The sequence below is a fragment of the Myxocyprinus asiaticus genome, chromosome 6, assembly GCF_019703515.2.
Source record: "Myxocyprinus asiaticus isolate MX2 ecotype Aquarium Trade chromosome 6, UBuf_Myxa_2, whole genome shotgun sequence".
Taxonomy (NCBI): Eukaryota; Metazoa; Chordata; class Actinopteri; order Cypriniformes; family Catostomidae; genus Myxocyprinus; species Myxocyprinus asiaticus.
In genome coordinates this window covers 32,011,567-32,024,314 of record NC_059349.1, presented here as the reverse complement: position 1 = coordinate 32,024,314, position 12,748 = coordinate 32,011,567, and the positions used below count along the sequence as shown (strand labels likewise).

At 37.7% G+C, this 12,748-nt stretch overlaps 1 protein-coding gene across 2 annotated transcripts in view; it reads right to left on the bottom strand.

Moving 5' to 3' along the window:
- The window catches only part of marchf6 (membrane-associated ring finger (C3HC4) 6), a 30,462-nt gene extending 19,939 nt beyond the window's left edge, over positions 1 to 10,523 (bottom strand). Inside the window, exons 1-17 of one of the 2 annotated variants that reach the window (XM_051701596.1) lie at positions 10,268 to 10,523; positions 9,352 to 9,451; positions 7,811 to 7,954; positions 6,933 to 7,006; positions 5,187 to 5,330; positions 5,002 to 5,074; positions 4,641 to 4,809; positions 3,149 to 3,341; positions 2,931 to 2,992; positions 2,810 to 2,842; positions 2,351 to 2,402; positions 2,147 to 2,205; positions 1,938 to 2,018; positions 1,682 to 1,750; positions 758 to 832; positions 503 to 637; positions 290 to 409 (exon numbers count right to left, since the gene is read on the bottom strand). In XM_051701596.1, coding sequence (XP_051557556.1) covers positions 290 to 409; positions 503 to 637; positions 758 to 832; positions 1,682 to 1,750; positions 1,938 to 2,018; positions 2,147 to 2,205; positions 2,351 to 2,402; positions 2,810 to 2,842; positions 2,931 to 2,992; positions 3,149 to 3,341; positions 4,641 to 4,809; positions 5,002 to 5,074; positions 5,187 to 5,316 — 1,251 coding nt within the window. In that variant the 5' untranslated portion in view covers positions 5,317 to 5,330; positions 6,933 to 7,006; positions 7,811 to 7,954; positions 9,352 to 9,451; positions 10,268 to 10,523. The remainder of the gene's footprint in view (positions 1 to 289; positions 410 to 502; positions 638 to 757; positions 833 to 1,681; positions 1,751 to 1,937; positions 2,019 to 2,146; positions 2,206 to 2,350; positions 2,403 to 2,809; positions 2,843 to 2,930; positions 2,993 to 3,148; positions 3,342 to 4,640; positions 4,810 to 5,001; positions 5,075 to 5,186; positions 5,331 to 6,932; positions 7,007 to 7,810; positions 7,955 to 9,351; positions 9,452 to 10,267) is intronic. The other variant, XM_051701595.1, reaches the window with a different exon arrangement.
- Positions 10,524 to 12,748: the final 2,225 nt, after the last annotated feature.

Here is a 12,748-nt window from a genome sequence, read left to right as displayed (position 1 = left end):
TGACTGGCTGACCCTCCAGTGACAGAATTAACCTCTACCAAATGTTTCCTATAATTGCGGATCAGACCTCTACAATGTTCAGGATGAGTTTTGGACCTCTTTTCAGAAAACAGTTTCAGTTCAGAAATATTCTTGGGATGTCTGGTGTAAATCGCTCTCTCTTAAGGTTATGCCAAAGCATTTCAATCAGGTTGATAACAGAACTCTGACTGGCCCACTCCAGAAGCATCACCCAGTTTCACAAACTTCTCCCTGCAACTGTACATTAAACAGGTAAATATTTCCTTACCACTGATAGTATGAATCGTCTCAGGTGTCTGTATATTGGTAGGTGAATCATTTCCTGCACTGGGTTGAAATCTGGATCGTTTAGGTTTCTGAGAAACCACAAGACTCCAGGCCTAAGAACCTGGAAGACACAAGGACATCATTTACATTTAATTTCATATAATAATGATGCACAAATCCCAATCTGATTAAACATATGCATAGAAATGCCCACCTCTCTGAGAAGAAGAATAAAAGAGGCGAAGTAGAAGACGTAGACCATCCCCACCAACCAGTGAAGGAACATGGTGGTCCCTGGAGCCGATTCAAAACTCAGCTCTCTATCTTTTAATGACGCATCAAACATTTCCTACAAAAAAATAAATTAATGGATATGACTTTGAAGAGGGTGTGAAACATATGTTCAACTTTACTGGATGACAAGTACAAAGGTTAGCATTAATTAGATTAATAGAACAAAACAAAATACCAGAGAGCAGATATCAAGCCACCAGCCACAGATGAGGGGGAACACACCAATCTCTACGACAACTAACAGGGACACCTGGAAGAATCAAAACATGCTAATTTAATACAAGACTCAAAGTAGTACATAACTGACTGACAGAACTCCTGATGCTCAACATAATGCCACAGAGAAAGCACTAGGTCTGTAATACAAGTTCAGTTAATGTGACCGTATTATAGCATTAGTGCGACTTAAAACACTGCACTAAATCCGTATGAAAAGTTTCTTACAGTAAAGTTCTTTTGCAAAACCAGTTCTTACTAGTGTCAAATAGCAATCTTAAAGCTGAAGTATGTAATTTTTTCGATGTTAAATACTTCTATCCCAGCTTAAAATGCGGAAACAACTAAAACTAAGCCATTCATAGGTAAATTTTTCAAAAACTGTAAACACTCTCTCTGTGGCACTATAAATATTACTGTTTCTTTTGAGCAACCCGCCCCAACAGTGTTACTCAACCAATGGTGTTAGTTGGGGGCTGGACTATCTGAACAACTGAAGGAGAGGGGTGCATACAGAAAGCTGTTTTGAAAACATTGTTTATTTTTGCAATTCCATTCTGTGGTGCTAGTGTCGCAGAAATTACATAATTCAGCTTTAAATTCCTGTTTTGTGTTTGAGCGACCAGCCTCCAGAGAGACAATAACATTGAATCGACCAATGGTGTGATTTGGGGGATCTGTTTGTTTGATCAATGGCAGATGGGGGCATTTTCAGAAAGCTGTTTTGAAAACCATGCTTATTTTTGCAATTCCGTATGGTGTTGACAATGGCACAGAAATTACATACTTCAGCTTTAAGCCATTGTTTCTGCTCATTCTAATTACTCAATGTTTAGAAAACCTGGTTGTACAGAACACCATATGCAAACTTCAAATAACTGACCTTTACCACAATGTAGCAGACTCCTAACAAACGACGTGATCTTTGAAATCTCACCAGTGCTGCTAATCCCTGAGATCTGAATTAAGGAAAGGAACGAACGAACACTAAAAGATTTTGATTTCACTCAAAAAGATGTAGCTCGGATTTGTTCTGTAATTTCTGGAAGACCCAGTAAACAAATGCAGTCCCAGAAATCCAATACAGGCTAGAGTTGTGAAAGTTTTTTCTTTGGGTGTTTTTGAGTTTGGAAGGATACATGGCATACAATGAGTGTGATGGCTAAAAGGACATAACCAACTATAGTGGTAATGAGTCCCTCAAAGTGTGAGGCACGAACCTGGAAATAGAAATAAAAGTTAAGATTTGTCATTGTAGAGGTAAAATTCAATTAACAAGGTTCAAATTAGTAAATGAAGACTAAAAGAGATTAACAAAACATGATCACTGAAATAATTTGGCACTTACATATTCTTCGAAACCAAGTCCAACCACTGAGAAATGGCCAATATGATAGGGGCAGAAAGCTAAAAAGAGATAATCACGAGATTGTTTGTAAATGGAGAACAAAAAAAACAAAAATCAAGCATATTTACATTTTCATATTGGGTTACTGAATGTGACCATGTTCACTTTATAATTTGGTTTAAACAAATGGACAGCGATGCTTACCAAACACCAGGATGAAGAGTGTGTTGAGCGAGACCACCCAGAAGACATGCTCCTAAAGCAAAACAACAAAATCCATCTGACAAAACCACACCCCAAAAGATACCATGATCATTTTAAACACAGTTCCCACACTTTTTGACAAAAGAAGTTCGCAATTTGCAAATTAAATGACTATGTTTGCAAGCAAAGAGTACAACAATATCTAGCCAATGAAATATTTTAGAGAAGAGCAGAATTACAAAAATGTACATTCTGCATTTAAATTTCTGTGACTTCTCCATTACTGAAGATTTTAATTTTTCAAGACCTGGAAAATACCATTTTAAAATTCTCTTGCATTTCCAACTTTTCCACGATCATGGGGACCCTGTTTAAAGTTCTCTGGATAACTTGGTAAATATTTGTTGGCAGATCAGATTAACGCATTGTTACACTTGGGTAAATACATTACTTACTCACCAGGAAAACCAGAGACCCATCAAGTCCAAGCATCTGAAGAGAGGGAGGGTATTTTTATTTTTTCTCTCCTAAGCATTTGAATAAACTATAATATTTAGTGACACAAAGCACATGCCCTCACCCTTTCCCATGTGAGCTCCTCTGCGGCACGATCCCACTCCAGGGCATTCCAGTTCATATCATCTGTAAAGAACATATACAACTTTCCACAACTTATTCTCTAGAGCTTACTGCCCCACTGCAATCCCCTTTGAAGAGTTGCTAATTTGCTTTCAAATTGTTTCATTTTTCCACCACAAATTAGTTTAGGGAAAGCTGCTGTGCTGTGTTGCGAAATACCCTGTGCTCCATTGTTGGCATCTGCCACATCTTCGGCTCCTCCGTCCTCCTCATCTTCGTTATCCAGCTCCAGTTCTTCTGCTGGATCAGGGGGAACGTCTGGGGGCTCAGCCGCTGCAGCGTTCTCCGCCGGGGGTTCGGCCGGGGCTGGCATGGGCTGGTTTTCAGCACCTCCATTACCTGGACCAGGGGCCTATTGATAGGACAATATATTAGTAATGTAGCTGACACTACCCACTGAGTGAAGTCAACTACTATATACAGTCTAGATAAAAGGGCTTGTAAAGAAGTAAATTGTATGTTGTTCAATCCAAAGAACAACAAGCAGCTACTCTGGTTCAAGAACAGTCTCTATAGATATTCAGGGGATAATGAGGGAATTTAAGATGTCAGAATGTCAGGCAGAATATGGTGTTGTGTTCAAATCAAAATTATAATTACAGTGAGTAGGAAGCAAAGTACACAGAGAGGGTCATGGTACCAACTTCATAATTGGTCTCTGAAGAATATCAACCTACAGGAAGTATGGCTGACATAAGCCACAAATGCTAAGTTTTCTTTTTAACTGTATGGATATGCCTATTTGTTTGTAAACAAACGGTGCCGGTTTGTCTGATGAGAAGCAGCGCAGTGCTGTCTAGATGTGTGCAAACTAGGTGCAGGGAGTATGACAAAAATGTTATATCACAGTATAAAAATGTTATAATGTGGTAATGGTAACTATATACACCATATAATAATTTTTTTGCTGGAAATTGTATGAAATTTTTTTAGGGTTTATATAATAAATAACCATATTAATGCCTATTTTTGAATAATCCAGTAAATACTTTACAAATGAAAACTAGCAGATGGAAGATTATTCATAACAAATGAAAAGGTCTGGCATTAGTGCAAAAACAGCTTCACATTGTGTAGCACTTGGGAGTTAAAAAACAGAAGACTGACAACAGAAAACCTTATTTTATAAAATGGATAGTTCTGACTCTAAAATGTGATTAAATGCAACACATTCCAAACCATTGCAAAATAGCCAAAATAGGAGCCTCTTTATATGTGCAACCATAAACTACTACACAATGCGCTGAGCTTAAAGGAATATTCTGGGTTCAATTCAAGTTAAGCTCAACCAACAGCATTTGTTCGACTCATCCCTTCTATTTCCTCAAAAAAAGCACCAGCAAAAATCGAGGTTACAGTGAGGCACTTACAATGGAAGTGAATGTGGCCAATTTTTGGACAGCCCTTCATAGGTTCTTCCTTGTCTTGGCTCGTTTGGGACACAACCTGCTCTGATTTTTTTGCATTACTTAATGTTCATCGCTCTCTCATGTAAATAACGTAAAGCAACAATTGCTCACCAATAGCTATGCATAAATATCTACAGCAGTATAAATGGTATAGCAAAATCTCTGCTGGTTTATACATTTCTATTGTCACACAGTATATAGAGGCATATTCCCCATCCCTAGTGCTAACATTCATATTATACCTCATTGGGTGGTCCTGCTGCATTGGCAGGTTGCTGCTGATTCTGCTCCAACCATAAAGGGGCTCCACCATGAACAATCTGCTCCCGCAGCCACACCAAACTGATGAAGGCGCAAAGAGTGCAGGTCACCACAAAGCAACCCTGCAGGCAGTCGGCCAGCAAGTTCTCTCTGCAGGGGATGAACATTGAGCACCGATCATCACCTCTGAAATATCCTACCATTACAAAGCACCACACAAATCTGGCCACAGCTGAACCTGAGACCATGGTGAGGAATGAAATAACCCATTATGCTTAGAGTGCACAAAGTAAATGAATATGTCAAGGAGAAAACTTGAGCGCTTTCCTGTCTAGTACGTACGTGGAGAGCATGTCTAATGGTAGAGTCAGGAGGGAGCTTACTGAACCAGTGAACAAACACTTATAGATGCGACCTGTTGGAAAAGGAGAACATTACGTAATCAACATAGTATAAAATGCACAGCATGGGAATAAAGACAGACTACTCACAGCGTATCAGATTGTGAACTTTAGAGCATCACTTACATGCTGTTAGAGGTACAACCCCCAGCCAGGCGAAGGCAACAAGTGTGTAATGAAACCAGTATCGTATGGCCGTGCCTATACTGGTGACCAGTCCGGCGAAAATGTCCTGCACTGGGAGCCGTGAAGGCATGTCTGGAGAGTAAACTAGGAGGAAAAGAGATGAGGAATTCACTACAACTAATATAAAAATATCACAGACAAACATCTGTGGTATTTTCATTAGTTAATGGCAAAGAAGCACTCAGTGGGAGAACTGGGGACTTTCATCAAATTAACAATTGGTTAAAATTACCCTTATTAGGATTATTTTCACAGTTAATATTGGCCTATATCCTGTTCCAATATAATGGCTCTGAAATGCCTTAAAGGAATAATTGTTCAACCAAAAATGAAAAATCTCATACTCACTTCATAACATCCTAGATGTGTATAACTTTTTTCTTCTGCTGAACACAAAAATTTTTAGTAGAATATCTCAGCTCTGAAGGTCCTTTCAATGCAAGTGAATGGTGGCCAACTTTGAAGGTCCAAAAAGCATATAAAGGCAGCAAAAAATAATCCATATGACTCCAGTGGTTAAATCCATATCTTCAGAAGCGATATGATAGGTGTGGGTAAGAAGGCCCCTTTTTACTATAAATCTACTGTCAAACAGCCCTACTATGCACCTTCACGGGAGTTGTTCTTCTGTTTGTTTGCCGATTCACATTGTTCATGCATATCGCCACCTACTGGGCTATTGTGCAAATATGATTTATTTTTTTCCTTTGTTTTATCCCTCCATTTTATTTTATTTTCTCCTCCCTGCACAGTAGGTGCCGATATGCACAAAGAAGAACTCTTCTCGTGAACACACATAGGAGGGCTGGTGAAAGTGTAGATTTAAAGTAACAATGTATTAAATATTGATCTGTTTCTCACCCACACTGATCATATTGCTTCAAAAGATTTGAATTTAACCACTGGATAACTTTATGCTGCCTTTATATGCTTTTTGAACCTTCAAAGTTCTGCCCACCATTCACTTGCATTTTGTGGACCTACAGAGCTGAATTATTCTTCTTAAAATCTTCGTTTGTGTTCTGCAGAAGAAAGAAAGTCATACACATCTGGGATGGCATGAGGGTGAGTAAATGAGAATTTAAATTTTTGGGTGAACTATCCTTTTAAATGTAAAAGCTTTTAGTACAACTACAGTAGAACAAAAACTAAAAACACATGGTAGAAGTGCATCTTAAGCATATTCTCAAAAAAAAAATAAAATCTAATTATCAAAACAATTTTTGTTTACATAAACACAGATACCAAACAACAAATGTAAACAAGGATGCAGCCTTTACATCAAAGCAAAGTTATGCATCACGGGCAGTAGCATATTAGGTATTCCACGCACTGAAAGTAATGCTTTACAACTGGCTGGTGTTTACATTTCTCCAAATACTTTTTGAAAAGCATAGCCAGTTAAAAAAAATAAAATAATATGAAACACCTTTATCTCACACTGTAGTGGAGGTCATGCTCCAATGACTCACTTTGGATGTTGTAAAAACCTCATTTCACCCCAGTACAGAGCATCAATATCAAACAACACAAGTGCTTTTAAAATCACATGACTCCACACAACCCTATACCACTAAAGCTCACAATTGCTTTTACTGAACAGGCCGTTCAAAGCTTTTGTTGCTGTATAGAGCCCTTTCACAGTAATACCTCCCCTGAAGAATGTAATGAGAATGGGTTACTTACTTGGCGTGAAAGCAAATCTGTGCTTGCATAATTCGCAGTACTCTTTTCTGCTGTGTTTAAGCCACTGCACCAAGCTGCAAAAACACAAGAGGGTGGACGGAAAGGGGTGAGGGTGAGTGATCCGAAGTGTGGTAAAGCACAGAAAATCCTGCTTCATTTTCACAAGGGAAGACGACAAAGATGACATTCCACAGCTGGTCTCCATTACAAGGACAAAAGGCAATAAGTTAGCTTGTCTTAGTGCAACTCAGGCATTTAAAACGTAAGTTGTTGCCGCTTCTTTCCATCCAGCTTGGGCAAAGCACACATAAAACAATGAGCACAAAACTACAAAAATAGCTGGTCCCAAAAGAAAGGTTAACTATATTATGATATCAGAAGCAATACTCCACTGACATATAACGCGATGCCTGGTGTAATATATATATTACACTAGGCATCGCATTCTGTGTATTTAACTGCTATAATTAGCCTACACCATCTGTCAATTTTACAGTAGACGCAGTAAACTAACTACAGTTGAAGTAAGAAGTTTACATACACTTAAATTGTAGTCATTAAAACTCATTTTTTTAACCACTCCACAGAATTCATATTAGCAAACTATAGTTTTGGCAAGTTGTTTAGGACATCTACTTTGTGCATGACATGAGTAATTTTTTCAACAATTGTTTACAGACAGATTGTTTCACTATTAATTGACTATATCACAATTCCAGTGGGTCAGAAGTTTACATACACTAAGTTAACTGTGCCTTTAAACAGCTTGGAAAATTCCAGAAAATTATGTCAAGCCTTTAGGAAATTAGCTTCTGATATGCTAATTGGCTGATTGGAGTCAATTGGAGGTGTACCTGTGGATGTATTTTAAGGCCTACCTTCAAACTCAGTGCCTCTTTGCTTGACATCATGGAAAAATCTAAATAAATCATCCAAGACCTCAGAAAAAAAAGTTGTGGTCCTCCACAAGTCTGGTTCATTCTTGGGAGCAATTTCCAAATGCCTGAAGGTACCACGTTCATCTGTATAAACAATAGTATGCAAGTATAAACAACATAGGCCGCGCAGCCATCATACTGCTCAGGAAGGAGATGCATTCTGTCTCCTAGAGATTAATGTTGTTTGGTGCGGAAAGTGCAATTCAATCCCAGAACAACAGCATAGGACCTTGTGAAGAAGCTGAAGGAAACAGGTAGACAAGTATCTATAGCCACAGTAAAACAAGTCCTATATCGACATAACCTGAAAGGATGCTCAGCAAGGAAGAATCCACTGCTCCAAAACCACCATAACAAACCAGACTACAGTTTACAAGTGCACATGGGGACAAAGATCTTACATTTTGGAGAAATGTCCTCTGGTCTGTTGAAATAAAAAAAATAAAATTGTTTGGCCATAATGACCAACGTTATGTTTGGAGGAAAAAGGGTGAGGCTTGGAAGCAGAAGAACACCATCCCAACTGTGAAGCGTGGGGTTGGCAGCATCATGTTGTAGGGGTGCTTTACTGCAGGAGGGACTGGTGCACTTCACAAAATAGATGGCATCATGAGGAATTATGTTGATATATTGAAGCAACATCTCAAGACATCAGCCAGGAAGTTAAAGCTCGGTCAAAAATGGGTCTTCCAAATGGACAATGACCCCAAGCATACCTCCAAAGTTGTGGCAAAATGGCTTAAGGACAACAAAGTCAATGTATTGGAGTGGCCATCACAAAGTCCTGAACTCAGTCCGATAGAAAATTTGTGGGCAGAACTGAAAAAGCGTGTTCGAGCAAGGAGGCCTACAAACCTGACTCAGTTACACCAGTTCTCTCTAGAGGAATAAGCCAAATTTCCAGCAATTTATCGTGAGAAGCTTGTGGAAGGCTACCCAAAATGTTTGACCCAAGATAAACAATTTTATCTTTTAAAAAGGCAATGCTACCAAATACTAACAAAGATTAAGTAAACTTCTGACCCACTGGGAATGTGATGAAAGAAATAAAAGCTGAAATAAATTATTCTCTCTACTACTTTGACATTCTTAAAATATAGTAGTGATCCTAACTGACCTAAGACAGGGAATGTTTTCTACGATTAAATGTCAGGAACTGTGAAAAACTGAGTTTAAATGTACTTGGTTAAGGTACATGTAAACTTCTGACTTAAAATGTACAACGTGCCTTTAGGCACGATTCAAGCCACTGTTGTCATGTGGTGTACGTAGACTAAATGTTAAACCTGCGTTTTAAATTACGGTCATCCCATCTCTAATATTTAATTTCTAAGTCTAATTATCAATGGAAACTGTAAATCTGATCATTTGGAGGTCATTTTAACATCTTTAATATTCCCTCAAACTGTAGTTCCAATGCATCAAGATACATATTATGGTTAGCTATTGCTTAAATCATCACTGATGAAACAAGCTCTTACCATTCTTGGTGGATGAACTTAATACTTCCAGTACAAACACATGGATGGTAGAGAGGTTTGTCTTGAGTTCCCTCAGATCGACACACCCTACATATATCAGCTGCCAGAAAAGATGGGCAAAATACACATTAAAATCAGATGTTATCTCTGTTAAGAGCAAAATTATTGTCATTCACAGCAGGGGATTCCCTGCTCATATAAATGTTGTAACGAAATCCATATGGGTGCAGGTTATGCAGCTTTATTGGTTATAAGGTTTTATGACTTTCGATTTACGTTGGCAAAACTGTGTAAATACATGCAAGATTAGCCCATTGCCTACTATTCTACCACTCAATCATGTGATTATCTTTTGCCCTATAGTTATAATAATATAAACCCAACCTAGAAAAAAATAAAGGGTCACAATGGCACACAAAGTTCAAAAATCAATGAGTCCTCACTGTAGGCAGTGTTTCGCAGCTGGTATACTTGGAGTTGACAGTAATTTACCAATATATATTAGTTATATTAATAGTTATGTAATATAATATATCTAGGATATTATAGTTGCTCATTTCATGATGGTGGCTAAAACTAGACTAACAAGCTTTATAATGCTATAACACGCTGCTCGACATGCTGTAAGGCCAAAATCAAGTTGGCCCATATTGTTATCTTTATTTAGATCTGCTTGAAGGATGACAGGTATACTAAAGATACGTCTGGCAGTAAACACTTTAGCTCGTTAGCTTGCAGGGGGCCAGAAATTATAATAAAACGATTACAGCTGGCTATCTGGTTAAGCACCCAAACTAAAACATCATGTAGTGATAAACATTCTTTCGTACAATGTACATGGTGCCAATGTACATTTAAAAACAAACATCACGCAAACAGACAGCGACCAGTGTGCTGCCGGGTCTAGACAGCTTACCTTCTTCGGCAGTGTCCATCTTGTACGGTGACGCACTGTCCTTTTCACAGTCAATACATAACACACACACACCGCGGAACAAAACACACAATGAGCTAGCTCACAACGACACTAAAATACAGCATGACGAATGGGATCCTCCTTTTCGCGTCGTGCTCACAGATAGCGTTGATCAAGCTACTTGTTGGTCGACTATCGCGGCTCGGCCGAACATGTTTGTGGCCTCTCTGGATCCGCTGCTGCTGCTGCCAAAGCATTTGCGGCTAAAGTTCCGATTTACGGCAGATCAGCACGCACGCGCAGAGAGCTCGACACTTCAAGCACTTTCAGGTGGTGATGACTACGCTGAATTGTAAATGAGAAACAGCAATGTGTTTGACTGTAAAGGGCTTGTTCGAATAATAGCTTACATGAAGACAGCTTTTACTGTTAAGCATTATGTAACAATATGATTAATACCCATGTAATTGAATCCTACTCTATGATGAATGCAATACAAATTCATTTTCGTGCATTGTTGGAATATACCATAAAGTGCTGTTAAACTTGAAACTGCTGACGTTTAAATTATTATAAAATGCATATTTTAAGTGGACTATGTGCCTATCAACATTTAAAAGGGAATATTTATAGGGACAGTTCACCCAAAAATGAAAATTATCTAATCACTTACTTGCCCTCATGCCATCCCAGATGTGTTTGACTTTCTTCTGCAAAACACAAACGAATACTTTTAGATGAATACCTAATTTCTGTTGGTCCATACAATGCAAGTAAATGGTGGTCAGAACTTTGAAGGTCCAAAAAGCATATAAAGGCAGCATAAAAGTAATCCATATGACTCCAGTGGTTAAATCCATATCTACATAGGTGATATAATAGGTGTGTGTGAAAAACAGATCAACATTAAGTCATTTTTCACTATAAATCTCCACTTTTCCATTCTTCTTTTGTTTGTCAATTCGCGTTCTTCATCCATATCGCCACCTACTGGGCAGGGAGGAGAATTTATAGTAAAATTATATTGATTGATATATAAAATATGGATTTGTTTCTCATACACACTTATCATATCGCTTCTGAAGATATGGTTTAAACACTGCAGTCATATGGATTACTTTTATGCAGCCTTTATGTGCTTTTTGAACCTTCAAAGTTCTGGCCACCATTCATTTGTATTGTATGGACCTACAGAGTTGAGATATTCTTCTAAAAATATTTGTTTGTGTTCAGCAGAAGAAAGTCATACACATCTGTGATGGCATGAGGGTGCGTAAATGAGAGAATTTTCATTTTTGGGTGAACTATCCCTTTAAGTCCTTTTTTTTTTTTTTACTATAAATCTTCACCTTTGACCAGCCACAACCAGTAGGGGGCTGAATTTGAAAGTGTACATTTACTGTATAACAAAAAAAAAAAAAAAAAGACTTAAATATTGATCTGTTTCTCACCCACACCTATCATATCACTTCCGAAGACATTCATTTAATCACTGGAATCATATGGATTACTTTTATGATGCCTTCTTGTCCTTTTTGAACCTTTTAAGTTCTGGTCACCATTCACTTGCAATGTGAGGACCAACAGAGCCGAAAATATTATTTTAAAAATCTAAATTTGTGTTCTGCAGCAAAAAGAAAGTCATAAACATCTGTGATGGCATGATGAGAAAATTTTTATTTTTGGGTTAACTATCCCTTTATGGGGGTGGAGGTGTGAATCTTGACATTCCAGAGTCATGTGCAAACACACACACAAACTTTGTGTATATGTGATGTGAATTAAGGATTGTGATGCTAAATTTACAAGTAAAATTTAAACAGGGTTGTTAAATAGAAATTAAATTGGTTATGCTTTTTATATGTACATGCCTGGCTCTTTTATTGGTATAAAACTACATTCCCATTCAAGTAAATGTGTATTATTCAAATGAATAATTTGGGTTAAAATAGCTCTATTCAAGAACTGCAAGAGCATTTGAATCAATTTGTGCTCAGAACTTTACACATACCTAACCTTCTTTGTATGATAAATGGGGGAACCTTTAAACAAGAACATTAAAAATACTGTTCTTATTGGAATACGGCTACTACTTCACGTCTCTGAGAAAATACATAAAACCAGTCTTTGACATATAACAAAAAAAAGAAAAGAAAAACAATTTGTTTTTTTTCCTCTTTACTAAAACAAAGGGACATGTGATTAGAATAAAAAACATCAGGCAACAAAAATAAATCTAAGTCAGCTAAAAATATATATATATATATATATATATATATATATATATATATATATATATATATATACACACTGATCAGCCACAACATTAAAACCACCTGCCTAACATTGTGTCGGTCCCCCTCGTGCCGCCAAAACATCACCAACCCGCATCTCAGAACTGCATTCTGAAATACTAATCTTCTCACCACAATTGTACAGTGCGGTTATCTGGGTTACCGTAGACTTTGTCAGTTCGAACCA